Raw genomic sequence first — 13,383 nt, forward strand, 5'->3', positions numbered from 1 at the left:
TGAAATGTTTTGGCAAACTTGGACTACTGAACACATGGGGGGTTTGGGAGCAGATTTAGTGTGGCTCGCTGTATAATTGATCAGAAAATGCAGATGAAGACTGTGTAAAAGAGCTGCATGTCATTGTATATCATTTTAGGCTCTTTTGTTGGTACACACACGTTATGATCTATCTATCTATCTATCTATCTATCTATCTGTCTGTCTGTCTGTCTGTCTGTCTGTCTGTCTGTCTGTCTGTCTGTCTGTCTGTTGGTTTGTCCATCCATCCACCAATCCATCTATCTACCCATCCGTTCATTGATCTGTTGATCATTCTATAGATTTATCTATCTGTGTGTCTGTCTTTCCATTAGGGATGTAATAATTTACAGTGAGCCGGTTGAAAATCGATACAAGTATGTGACGATTCAAATCGTTTGAGATGTTAAACGAATCGCGATACATTTGGGGGTGAGTGTTTATATGAATGTATCTCTGAGGGGAACTAATTATCTTTTAGAAAAGTTTATATTTTCTTATCATCTTGGCTCTGTATAATTCATATTAATGCAGCTTTCATAAGTGCTGCACTGCTTTGTGTACAGCATTAACCAAGGAAACGATGTATCGCTGCTGTCCCATGAGCGCCACCTGCTGTCAGAGAGTGAATCTGCATCTCATTCAGACTGTCTGCTGTCCTTGTTTTCGTGCAGATTTATGTAATATACTGTAGTTTCACAAAACTAAAGTCAGAGCATTAAAATGTAAAAAAACTGCTCATGCTGCATGTATTTCAGCATCTTTGTTTGGATTGTGATTCCAATGCAGTGGTCCCTACTTTCCATTCATCATCCATCCATCCATCCATCCATCCGATCATTCTATCATTTTATCTATCTATCTATCTATCTATCTATCTATCTATCTATCTATCTATCTATCTATCTATCTATCTATCTATCTAAGATCTGTCAATCATTTTATATATCTCTCTGTCTGTCTTTCTGTCTGTCTGGCCATATCATCTACGTAACAATCTATCAATCATTCTATCATTTTATCTATCTCTCCGTCTGCTTGTCTTTCTGTCTGTCTAGTCAGAGTTTTAAATTTTCTAATACATTGTTGTTTTTAATATCTAGATTCTCTCTCTCGCTTTTTCCCTCTCTGTTTTTGCTGGCCTGTTTGCGGTGTGATAAGGGCTCGGATGTCTAACTGGTAGGTGTTGGTCACTCGAGACCCTGGACAGGGTTTAATCATGCCCTGGAAGCTGACGATATAGCCATGAAGAGAAAAGAGAGAAAGACTGATGGGAAATTTACTCATCCTCTGAGAGGGCTGATATCTCCGGACCACCACTGGCCGTGATTCCAGCCCCTCCATGGCACTGCTCCTGATGAGATCAATGCACGCTTGGAGGTAAAATCAGCTTAGTGAAGTGGAATAGAAGCTGAAAATGAAGTGGAAATTGCAGAAGTCAAAAGTCATTCTCACGGCATATCAAAGTGATTTGAACTGAAGGATTTCAGCTGGTGTTAGCTCGATAGCTTGTTATCACATGTAATCACCAACTTAGATCTAACTCTTAAATCTGGAAAGCTTTTTTTGGCTGGTGGGGTTTAAGTTGTTGAGCCTGCAGGAGAACATTTTTAGTGGTGTTTGGTAAAGAGGGCATAGCTGTTGCTCATAGGATTAGAGATTGAAGCAAATCTTAACCATAAGCGTTCAATTTCGAACTTGTTCAGTGGACATGAATGAGGCTTCAGAATATGCATCTTGGTGAGGAGAGTGTTATTATTTTTTATTTCATACTTTTGCCTGATGGAAGATAAAATAGGCAAAACAAAAACTTAAACTGTGCAACAGACATGAATGAGACCTCAAAAGTATGCTGCATTTGTTTATTTCTATATATATTTTTTAGATTTAGAGATTTTCTCCTGGTGGTTGGAAAAACAGGCCAATAATACCAAAGGCTTACTTTATGCAACAAGCATGAATGAGGCCTAAAATTATGCCACTTTTTTATGTTTTATGTATTCTTTGTAAGCTGTTCACCTGATGGACTAAAAAAGGCAAAAAGAATCCCATAGACTTTATCATAGGACCTCTTTTGACTGCTAATAAGGAACCACAAAGATCCTCCTAACAACCGCATATCAGCATAATAAAACCACCCAAAACCCTTAAGCAATTGCGTAAGCAATACCTTGGCCACCACAGTATTTTCCTTTGTTTAAAAATTCAGTTTCCAGATTTCGTTTGCGATATGTGATATTAATGTACTTGCAGACATAGTGCATATTCATGCCAGATTTGTGGCTAATGTCCTCATCTAGGGTGTGTTGAAACCTCTGCATTTATCATGTGAAGGATTCTCAGCCATCTCAGACATTCCATTTTTTATGCGCGCACACACACACACACACACACAAAGGTCCACCTCACTGCACCTGTGCCCCGAGCTTGTTTTTGGACACAGCTCGAGTTTCTCTTGTGGAATCTTTGTAATGCAATACTGACGAACAAGAGGACGGTGGAGGGGTTTACGGACAAGAGAAGGTGGGTTCGGGTGGAAGGGGGGGAGGGGGGTTGAGGGTCAGTGCTGTCAGGGGCGGGACGGGGTGAAACTAACACTCGGCTCTTTTCAAGAGCTGTCAGGGTCAGGGAAGGGCGTCGGCGAAGTTTGACAAAATGATGTTTCTGCTCTCATAAACGAGCCCGGCACATACACTCCTGTCACCTCTGCCCCCCTCCATCCCCCCACTCCTTGTTTCAATGTGTGACTATGAATGCCAGCTTTGTTCCAGAGCAAGAGAGAAAGGGAGAGAAACCAAGGGAGGGTGGGAGAGAGAGCAAAGCAGGAATGATGAGTGTTTGGGATGAGAAGGAATGGTTGGAGGAGTGTATTATCATGTTTATATTTAGAGTAAACAGAGAAGTCGATATAATTTCACTTTAATCTGTGCTTTGAAGGCCTGCCCGTTTGTGTGGTTAGCTTTTTCGAGCTTTGCAAGCACAAACACGCACACTGCTGCTATAACTGGTGTTTTCATCCTGCTTCAGTTCCACACGCTCAAACTTGACTTTGTAGCCACATTTTTATACGCATCCCTTTCCTTCAAGTTTTTTTTTTTCTTATAGCTTGACACGCGGGTCAGAAATTCTTTGGCGAGGTTCTGCAAACGTTCTCTAATTATCTGCCGAGTGCTTGCTTAACCCTGAGTTTGCTCATTAGACATCGCCGCCTGACAGTTGTTCAATCACGAAGGCTAATGCGGTCCAGTGCTGAAACATATGTAATTACACAGGCTGTGCGAAAGGGTCTGGCACGCACACATGCTTTAAAAAGAGCTTTGATGGATCACAGCGTTTGTTGTGTTGGACTGGTTTTTCAGTTTCCCTTTTTTACACTGTAAGCCCACAAATCTAGAATGCTTCTATTATAGTAAACAAAGCTGTTTATGTGCAACTACTGTATACCGGTAAGCCAGACACATACAGTAGTATGCAAACAAAGATTTGAATACTTTGTCAATGCATTTCAAAATTCATTATTATTCGGGTTGCTAGCTGTAGATATATTGACTTGAAAATCTGCATGCAATGAAAATTCATCCTATCTATTTTCTAAATGTAGCTTCTTGATCTTATTATAAACAATTCATCCATGTATATGTTTTTTTTTTGAGCTCATAATTTAGTTTGACATGCCAGACTTCTAGACTTTCTCTACAAGGTTCTCCTCAAATCCGTTGCTTTGCCATTATGGCAGTTGCTGAAACTAGCTATAGAAGAAGGCGTGTTGCATAGACTTTTTTTGCATATGGATTTTTTTTATAAACTAAGCTGTGTACGTTCTGTATTAAATGCCAGTTTATTTAAAAAATAGTGCACATGGATGTGAAAGGTAAGAACACCTAACACATGGCTGGTCTTGGCATTGTGTTTAAATAACCGCTTCTTTGATCCTGACGTGAGCAATCTAGCTTTTGCAGTGTGTACTTGCGTGTTTGCTAGCAGTGAGTGTGAGTTTCACTAAATGCTGTTCTGTCATGCTGACACAGAGGGCGTGAGAGGGAGGGAAAGAGAGAGAAGGTGTGAATGTGGTGATAAAGGACAGTATTCTTCTGCTTGTGTGTCTGGGCCTCAGCAGAGAGTTCAGTGGGTTAGAGCAGACCAGCGTGACCATGTCAACAACACGGCCAGTACTGAGTGAGCAGCTCCCTTATCTCCCGCATCCGTCACTTGCTTGCCTGCTTCTCTTTCTGTGTCCACCTGTTTTTTCCCTCCCTCATTGTTCGTCTTTGTTTGCTCTTTTCCTCTCGGTTTCGTAAGCTATTTTATCTTTCATTCAGCTCTTTCATTCTCTCCTCTGATCCGCAGCACCTCTCTCTTGCTCTCTCTCTCTTTCTGTTTGTCTTTTTGTCTGTTTTTTCTATCCTTCAAGTCAAGTCTACTGTGACCATGTCTGAGATTAACCAAGAGACAAAAATTTACCTAACAGAATGTGTATGCAAAAAAATTTATTTTGCATCAGCAGGATGTTTTGATATTTTGTTCATCAGTTTTTGCAAGAGTGTATATATAGTCTACCTGAAAAAAAAAAAAAAAAAAAAACACTTAGCAACGGCATGTCTGTGTTTTGTTTTGGTTTGAAGGACATGTTAAAGAAAAGTTGTTAGCTTAAGTTCAGTCGGCAGCATTTAATGTGGATTACCACAGAAAGTTTAAATCAATCTATTAATTTTTATTTATTTTTTTTTAATCCAAAATTGCAGTTGTAGTAACAAAACCTACAATAAACATTAAAATGCAAATGGTTTTAAAAGTAACCACAAGGCTTGTGTTGGTGTGCAGTGGTTAAAGGGATACTCCATCCCAAAATGAAAATTTTGTAATTATTCACTTACCCCCATGTCTTTCCAAACATGTAAAAGCTTCGTTTGTCTTCGGAACACAATTTAATGTCCCATAGACTGCCAAGTAAGTAACACTGTCAAGGTCCAGAAAAATATGAAAAGCATCGTCAGAATAGTCCATCTGCCATCAGTGATTCAACCATAACGTTATGAAATGACGAGAATACTTTTTGTACACGAAGAAAACAAAAATAATGACTTTTTTCAACAATTCCTCTCCTCTGTGTCTCTCTAAAATCAATGTAGCGCCATTGTGGCAAATCTGAGCAGTATGTAGGCTCTTTCTCTTAAATTGTGTTCTGAAGACAAACAAAGCTTTTACGGGTTTGGAACGTCATGGGGGTAAGTGATTAATGACGAAAATTTAATTTTGCGGTGGAGTAACCCTTTAAAAGGAATGTGATGCAATGCTGCATTCAGATCTTCTACTTTCCTACTTATGAGTTTAGAAATGGTTATTGCAGTACCACATGATGTACGTTCAAGTAATTTTAGTCTGAACAAAATGGACTAACAGGACAATTATCATATTTTTCTTTCTCTTTTTTTATTTTGACAAAACCAAGAAGCTTTTTAATGCTAATGCAACATAATGAAGAGCAAAGGATGCACATTACATGTGTAATTGATGCTTTATTTGTGTGTTTTAGAATAATAGTTTGGGAAATGTGGTTTGATGTGACAAGTATGTCTCCCAATAAACAAGCTAAATGAATAATATTTCCTGGCTGCATTTAGCACACAAAATGAATACATTCTGATTTTACTGCTAACGTTCACAATTGTTGTGATCAGTGGCAATTTGCTTCAACCGTGATTCTTGAAATTGCACATCATAACACCTCTAAACATCTGAGCCTAAAGAAAGTCCTGATTTTTCCACTAGTAAGTTCGACTTGATGAACATGTGCTAAACTTGAAAATATGATCATTCTGACATGAACTGAATGCACCATAAATGGCAGTTTACAACATAGAAAACCCACTGGAATTACATTGTTAATGCAAAACCTAAAGTTCATCCGCCTAGAAAAGTAGTCCCACTTTAAAAGGGACATTTAGTCAACTTTACAGCTCAAATGACATGTTAAATAATTCATGTAAGTGCTGTAATGAATACAGCCCTTAAATTTCTATTTTAAAACACTCTGGAACCCTCTGGCCTGGTTTACTTTCATTGTAAGTACACCAATATTCAAAAATTTGGGGTCAGTATTTTTTTTTTTTTTTTTTTTTTTTATAAATTCTTAATTGTATTCAGTAAGGATGCATTAAATTGATAAAAAATGATTCTAAAGACTTTGAATTTTTTTTATTTTGATTTCAAATAAACAATTTTTCTTCTTCAAATATATTAAACCATTAGCACAACTGTTTTCAATATCAATAATAAAGAAATGTTTCCTAAGCAAATCAGCATATTAGAATGATTTCTGAAGGATCATGTGACTCTAACTGGAGTAATGATGCTGAAAATTCAGCTTTGCATCATAGGAATAAATTACATTTTTTGAAGTTGTTTTGAATTGCATTAATAGATTACTTTATTACTGGTTTTATTTGATCAAAGAATACAGCCTTGGTGAGCATCAGAGACTTTAAAAATACATTTTATAAAAATCTCACATACCCCCAACTTTTGATTGGTAGTGTACTGTATGTTACTGTAAATACAAGTTTTGCCTGAGCCACAAGTCCATTGTTTTCAATGTCACAAATACTGAAGTTGTGTTGAACTCAGAAACATTCCTTTAAAGTCACGTGTGTGTGTGTGTATTGGTCAGTCTAATTGTAGTATGTGAAGTGTGTGTTGAGTGCTACTGATAACCTTCCTAACCTGTGTGACAAGAAGGCTCTTCTCATAGGAATGCCACCCACCCACACACACACACATACACAGAAGCCTTTTTTCTCACACACAATTTCAAACTCACACACTCTACTGCTGTTTCTTAAGAGCAAGAGTGACTAGCTTTAGCATGCCCTTGGTTAGCATGCTATGGTAATGTATATGATTTGTAAATGGATCCGCCCATCATTACGTGAATGTATTTTTGCATTTCTTTTCACATGGAAACATGAAGCCCGTAAAATAACAAAGCCCAACTGCCTTAAATTGTTTACATGTAAATAGCCGTTGGAGTTGCTGGCTGTTTAGAGATGATGATAAAATGGCAATTAGCGTCAGCGAGTCGTTTAGTCATTTGTTTACATAGAAAGAATTCAAAGGAAGCTCTCTGAGATTCCGCAACAGCCAAATTCTCCTGGAAATTGGAAGCTCCAGACACATCCTCTGCTGAGCTTTGATCTGACACGGTTTCCTTTGGAAACATGCGTTTCTGGGTGGGATTTGGATCCTGACTGGCCCATTCATTCTCATTAGAGTCACTTGTTGAAGACAGAAAACAAAATATCATATTTCTAGAAATTCAGTCATCAGAAACTTTGAAGTTTCAGCACCTTCAGATGATTTACACAGCGGAAGAGAGCACTTTCATTAGGCCTATGAATAAACAGGAAGAGAGATGAGCAGAGTAGATGAATGAAGTGTAAAAGAAGAGGATGAGTTTCTACTTGTAGAAGGTAATTTACTGAATGAAGAAACACAGTGAGAGTGTGGAGTATGTTTGGATCCACACCTGCGCCAGTAAATGCCAGCCTGTTCCAGAGGCAGCAAGCATACCCACAGATATTTTCATGAGATGTGTGTGGTTTTGTCAGTGAATGTCCTGAAGCGAAAGGTTATAGTGCCAGATTAAGCCAGTCATTCGTATCCCATGATGCATCCTTGCCCCCTTGCTGATCCGTATAATTGACAGATTTTCCCAGGTTTGCTCCGCCACAAACAAAGACAAACACCGAATGTGCATTTCACTGATTAAATGAAGACAAACTGATTAAAGACAATGTGCCGAGCCATTAACAGTCTATTTTGGTGTAGCATGAAATATGAATTAAGACTAGAGGATATTCACAAAAAAAGAAGGAACTGAATTTGCATTGAATTTTGTATTCAGTTGAATGGTGAAAAGAGTTACAAACCACATTGGCGCTAAAAACGAATCTATTTATTAAAGAATCCTGAAGAAAAACATTTCCACAAGAAATGTTTTAAAAACATTTTAAAATACATTAAAATAGAAAATGGTTATTTTAAATTATTTTATATTTTTATATAATAATTTAATTTGTTTACTTATATGACTTACAAAAGTGCCTTTTATAAATTAAATTTTGCAAAAAATAAATAAAAGCTTAACAATTAAAAAATCAATTATTTTGTTGTTTAAGTCACACATTGCTTGTATTCAGATTTTAAATTATTTATTGTTTTTTAGCCATGCAATTTTTTATGATTTTCGCCAGTAAATTTATGTTTCTAATGTCATGACATTAAATTCTCTCTCTTTCCCTCTCTGTCTGTCTCCAGGTTTAGTGATGATAAGGGCTATGTCCTGTACCCTCAAATCGGGGATCGCCTGGACCTCATTTGCCCAGCGTCTGAGCCACCCGGTCCCCGCTCCCCCGCCGAATACGAGTACTATAAACTGTACCTGGTGTCGTCACGGGAACAGGCAGACAGGTGTGAAGTGACAGGAGCCCCCAACCTACTTCTCACCTGTGATAAGCCCAACAGTGATATGCGTTTCACCATCAAGTTTCAGGAGTACTCGCCCAACCTGTGGGGTCACGAATTTAAAACCAATCAGGACTACTTCATCATCGGTGAGTGAGTGCATCAAAGCATGTCTGTTGACACACACCACAACTTTTGATTATTTTGACCAGAAACATTTCAAAGTTCTTCTGTTGGTAATAGACTTTGACTTACGCTGATGTTATAAGGGATGGCATGATGGTATTTCATCACTGCATTTCTATTGGGTTTGTTTTTAGTTCAGGCTAGTCGGTTCTCAACGAAGTCACAATCATCTGCTGGGATTCGGCTGATTGTGACTTTATCAACTGGAACCATCTTGTTTTGGGTTGTGTTACTGAGGGTTGTTTTTAATTCAGTGCACAGTAGCGTGGAGGGAATTATGCCAACGTAAACGGAAACCAGTCAATATCAACATTTCAGAAAGTAGATTTGACCTAGGAAAGTGATGTCCTAACACGCTTAGACCCAAAACACGCAATGGGCATGTTTTAAGCATCTATTGCCGGAATTCTCCCATTCATAGAATACCTGGAAAAGTAAGTGAGTTTTAAAACCCTTAGAACCCTTTCACCAGGGTTAGTTATCAGTCAAATTATATTCATACTTTTCAAAACCAGATACGCATTTCAAACAGAGGAGATAATTGATCGTTGGTGCTTAGGAGCCCAAGGTTATATTTTTGTGTTTGTTTTTATGACGTGTGAAGTGTGTGTGAAGGTGTGACCGTGTCTTTGTGTCTAATCTTAGCGGTTGCAGGTCTCGTAGACACTGTGACTCTGTGATAAGAATCTATCTCTTTCCACTGGCTCGTTAATGGGCAAACAAGTGTGAGTTTCCTGGTATGTGGACATCTGGAAGTTTCCAAGGTGCTTCCGTGTTCTGTTAAGCCTTAACGTAGGTGTCAGTGACACACACTCACACACACACGCTGCAGGCTTTATCGTTACTCCAACAGGCCCGACGAATCGATCGACAGGCTGTGCCAGTCTATGAGTCCTCAAATGCAAGATCAGAGGCATAAACACACACACACATACACACACACAAAGGCTGCGAGATGGAAAAAGAGAGCGAGAGAAACCATCAAATAAGCGTCCACATGGAAAAAAGGAGGAAAGTGATTTTAAGGGTCATTGAACATTTAATTTAGTGTTTATTTGTGTGCATACATGTTAAAAAATATTTGTGTGTATGATTTGGGTGCATTTGTACAGCATCTGTCATGACCGTTTGATGTTCTGTTTTCCAAAAGAGTGCACATTTGATGACTTCTGACATCTTCATGCCCATGTGTTGGTGCATGTGTGTGTGTGTAAGGGTATGTGTACATTAGAGATTTGAACCTTAGGGAGAGTGGTATTAATTAACCTACCTTAACATGAGCTAATTTATTCAACCTAGCTCAAATGAGCTGGAACAGGAATGATCCATGAAATAGAGAGAGAGAAAGAGAGAGAGTGTGTGTGTTTATGTGGAAGAGAGCATTGACAGGTCATTATGGATGCTCTAATCTCGTTGTCTAATTATCACATGGGTCACGAAGATGACCTTAGGTCACTAATAACAGTGTTTACACACTCTCACACATGTTCACTTAAAGAGACAGTTCACCCCAAAATCAAAATGATCATCATTTGTTAAATCATTTGTCATCATTTACTCACTTTCATGTCCAAACCTGTAGCAGTGTTATTTTACTATTATTTATAGACTATTATAATACTTATTAATAATTAGAATTTTAGTTTCAAAGTTTAATTCTATATTTTTTATTTAAAATTGTTTTCTTTTGACATTTTATTTTTGTATTTATTTCTTTTTTCTAGCTTTTATTTATATTGATTTCAGTTTTAGTTTGACTAATTTTAGTGCTTAAATATTTTATTTCAGTTAGTTGCCTTGGCAACCCTTCAAAGGTTTTTCATCTAATATTTATACGTTTTTATTGTTTATATTAGTTTTTAGTTTTAGTTAATAACAATAACACTGCATATGAGTTACCAACCAATTATTGTTATAATTGTTATTATTATAATTATCTTTTTTTTAATCTGTATTGGGTGGCATTTATTTTATTTTCAGTGGGGTTTATTTTATTATTTTATTATATATTTTTTAAACAAAATTGCATAATTTCATTATCAGTCATTTACTGGTTATTGGCCATACAATGAAATGGTAACAGTCAGAATTTTAATATCCATGCAACTAATGCATAAACAAATTATTTAACATTGACAAAGTTCAATCAGAAAAAAATTGGAGAATTTTAGAGTGAAAATAGCACACAATAGCAATATAGACTGGTTTTATGGTACTTTTTGTCATTTTACAGCCCTGGGTCATCATGTGCTTTTGTTGTAAACCATCTTCTTTTGTGTTCTATTAAAGAAAGTACATTTGGAATGACATGAGGATGAGTACATGATGACACAATTTTCATTTTGCCTTAGCTATTCAATTAAATCATGATTTTCCTTGCTTTGCAGTCATTCCAGTATCTATCTTACAGCAGAGTTGCTCGTAAATGCACACACACACACACACACACACACACACACACACACACACACACACACACACACACACACACACACACACACACACACACACATGTTGCTGTCAGTCAGCGTGAGGGATTTGGGGTACCTGACTGTGGAGCTGCTCTGGGCTTCTTATCGGCGTGGCATTGCTGTGGTAGCGGACACAGACAGATGGCTAACTGTCACTCAAACTGAGAGAAGAGAACTCAAGAGGAAAAGAGGATGAGAGAGTGAGGGAGACAGCAGCAGCTCAGACACACATGCAGATGGCAAAAATCTCTGTACGGGTATTTTATGACTCTGTGAATCATCATCATTGTGCGCGTACGTATGATGTCATGAGTGTTTCATGTTAATTTGATCCGCATTAATTGCTTCTTATATGGTGACTGTACAAGATTTGAGTGTACAGAGCAACACAAGAAGGACAGAAATAGAAGGTGGGAAGAAGAAGAAAACAGAAAGAAGAGGCGGTCGAAGAGCAAAGGGAGCAAGGGATTCAGGGAGATCTATATTTGATGAATTTTTGAACGTTTTAAAGCCTCCAGACTGAAGTTTTCCCTTCTTACTGAGACAAAAGCAAACCACAAACACCAGGGAGAAGAGAAAGGTAAATGAGAGAAAGAGGGAGAGAGAGATTTTTACACTTAAATTCCCAGCAGCCTGTGTCTTCTGCAAGCGCAAGTTGTTTTTATGGCTCTTGCGATCCGATTGGATCAGAAGAAATTCATTTCGCGGCTTTAGCCAATCAGAATCATTTTGGTGCAGACTGATGAGCACAACCATTCCCTGAGTGATGACAGTGATCAGAATAACAATGGTAGTAAAGAGTCGAGGAACATCAAGGAAGCACACTCACTCACACACACACACACACGTGATCCTAACAGAATGACTGATCAAATCATGCTGAACAGAAGTAATTTGACACACATACACTGAAATGAATGGTGCTTGAAAATGTGTTTGTGGGTCAGGTTAGGCCTTCACTGTAAAGACCAAATATCACAGGGCATTTAAAATCAAAAATCATTTACCAGAATCATTTATTTCAATTTGATTCTTATTCATTTGGGTACATTGAGCACAGTTTATGTCCATTTTGCTTACATATGAAAGAAAAAGTTTCCAAAAATTAGAAAAATATGAAAAAAAAAAATATGTAGAAACAGCTCTGAAATGCTGTTCAGTGAATTTGATTACCCTAGTTACTTTGAATGCTTTTGATTGACTAAAAGAGCTGGTTAATTTGTGCATCGGATTACTACTGCACCCTTTAACGTAAAGATTTTTAAGCCATTACTTAATGAGACAGCTTTCCATCTTATCACATAGAATTCAGATTGCAAACTCAGGTGAAACATGACTTCTTTTACTCATGGGCTGTAGATTCAGCGGTGGGGTGCAATGCCATTGAAAAGCAGTGCAGAAGACACTGAAAGAGTAATCTTGGGACTTAAAGAATGTTTATCAGTATCGCTCAAATGAAGATCTGGTCTAATCAGAAAATCAAGGTTTTTGCCCAGCTCTAGCACATTCTGTGAAACAGATAAGGTAAAAAATGTGGGTTTAAAGAGTCTGTGGAGACTGGAGTGAGAAAGTGAATGTGACAGGTCGCCTCACCAATTTAGGTCAAGAATCAGAACAGCACTGTTTATGTGTCTATGTGTGCACAGATTTGGCTGTACTTGTCAGCGGCAAATTTTTGAAAAGATCCTAACAAATATAGTACAACATGACCAAAACCAACTTGTGAGGACACTTGAAGTCATCTTAAAGGGATAGTTTAACTAAAAATTTTAATTCTGTCTTAATTAACTCACTCTTATGTTCTTCCAAACCTGAGTTCTTCTGTGGAACAAAAACGAAGATACTATACAATAGGATTCCATTTGTTAACATGAACTAACAATGAAAAAAGTATTTATTAACTTAAGTTAAGGTTCATTTCAACAATAACTAATGCACTATTAAAATCAAAAGTTGTATATGTTAATATAGTGGACCTGAGCTAATATGAACTAACGTGAGCAGTTGTATTTTTATTAAATAATGTTATCATATTGCTTGCTGTTATTTAAAGTTAGGCAAGGCTTTATCTAAAGTAAACTATACATTTTTCAAAATGTTTCTGTTTTGTGTTCCCAGAAGAAAGATAGTCATATAGTTTTGCCAAGACACATAGGAGAGAAAAAAAGGAAGAAAAATGTAGTTTTTGTATAAATTACCCCTTTAGTTTTTGAAAAGGGCTTGCTGGTGTGTTTCTTTAAATTTA

The 13,383-nt window shown here is 37.4% G+C and overlaps 1 protein-coding gene across 1 annotated transcript in view; it reads left to right on the top strand.

The window, feature by feature from the left end:
• Positions 1 to 13,383, top strand: part of LOC109105464 (ephrin-B3-like) — a 63,560-nt gene that overhangs the window by 26,596 nt on the left and 23,581 nt on the right. Inside the window, exon 2 of the mRNA XM_042759710.1 lies at positions 8,335 to 8,630. Within this exon, the coding sequence (XP_042615644.1) occupies positions 8,335 to 8,630 (296 nt within the window). The remainder of the gene's footprint in view (positions 1 to 8,334; positions 8,631 to 13,383) is intronic.

The sequence above is a fragment of the Cyprinus carpio genome, chromosome A7 (assembly GCF_018340385.1).
Source record: "Cyprinus carpio isolate SPL01 chromosome A7, ASM1834038v1, whole genome shotgun sequence".
Taxonomy (NCBI): domain Eukaryota; kingdom Metazoa; phylum Chordata; class Actinopteri; order Cypriniformes; family Cyprinidae; genus Cyprinus; species Cyprinus carpio.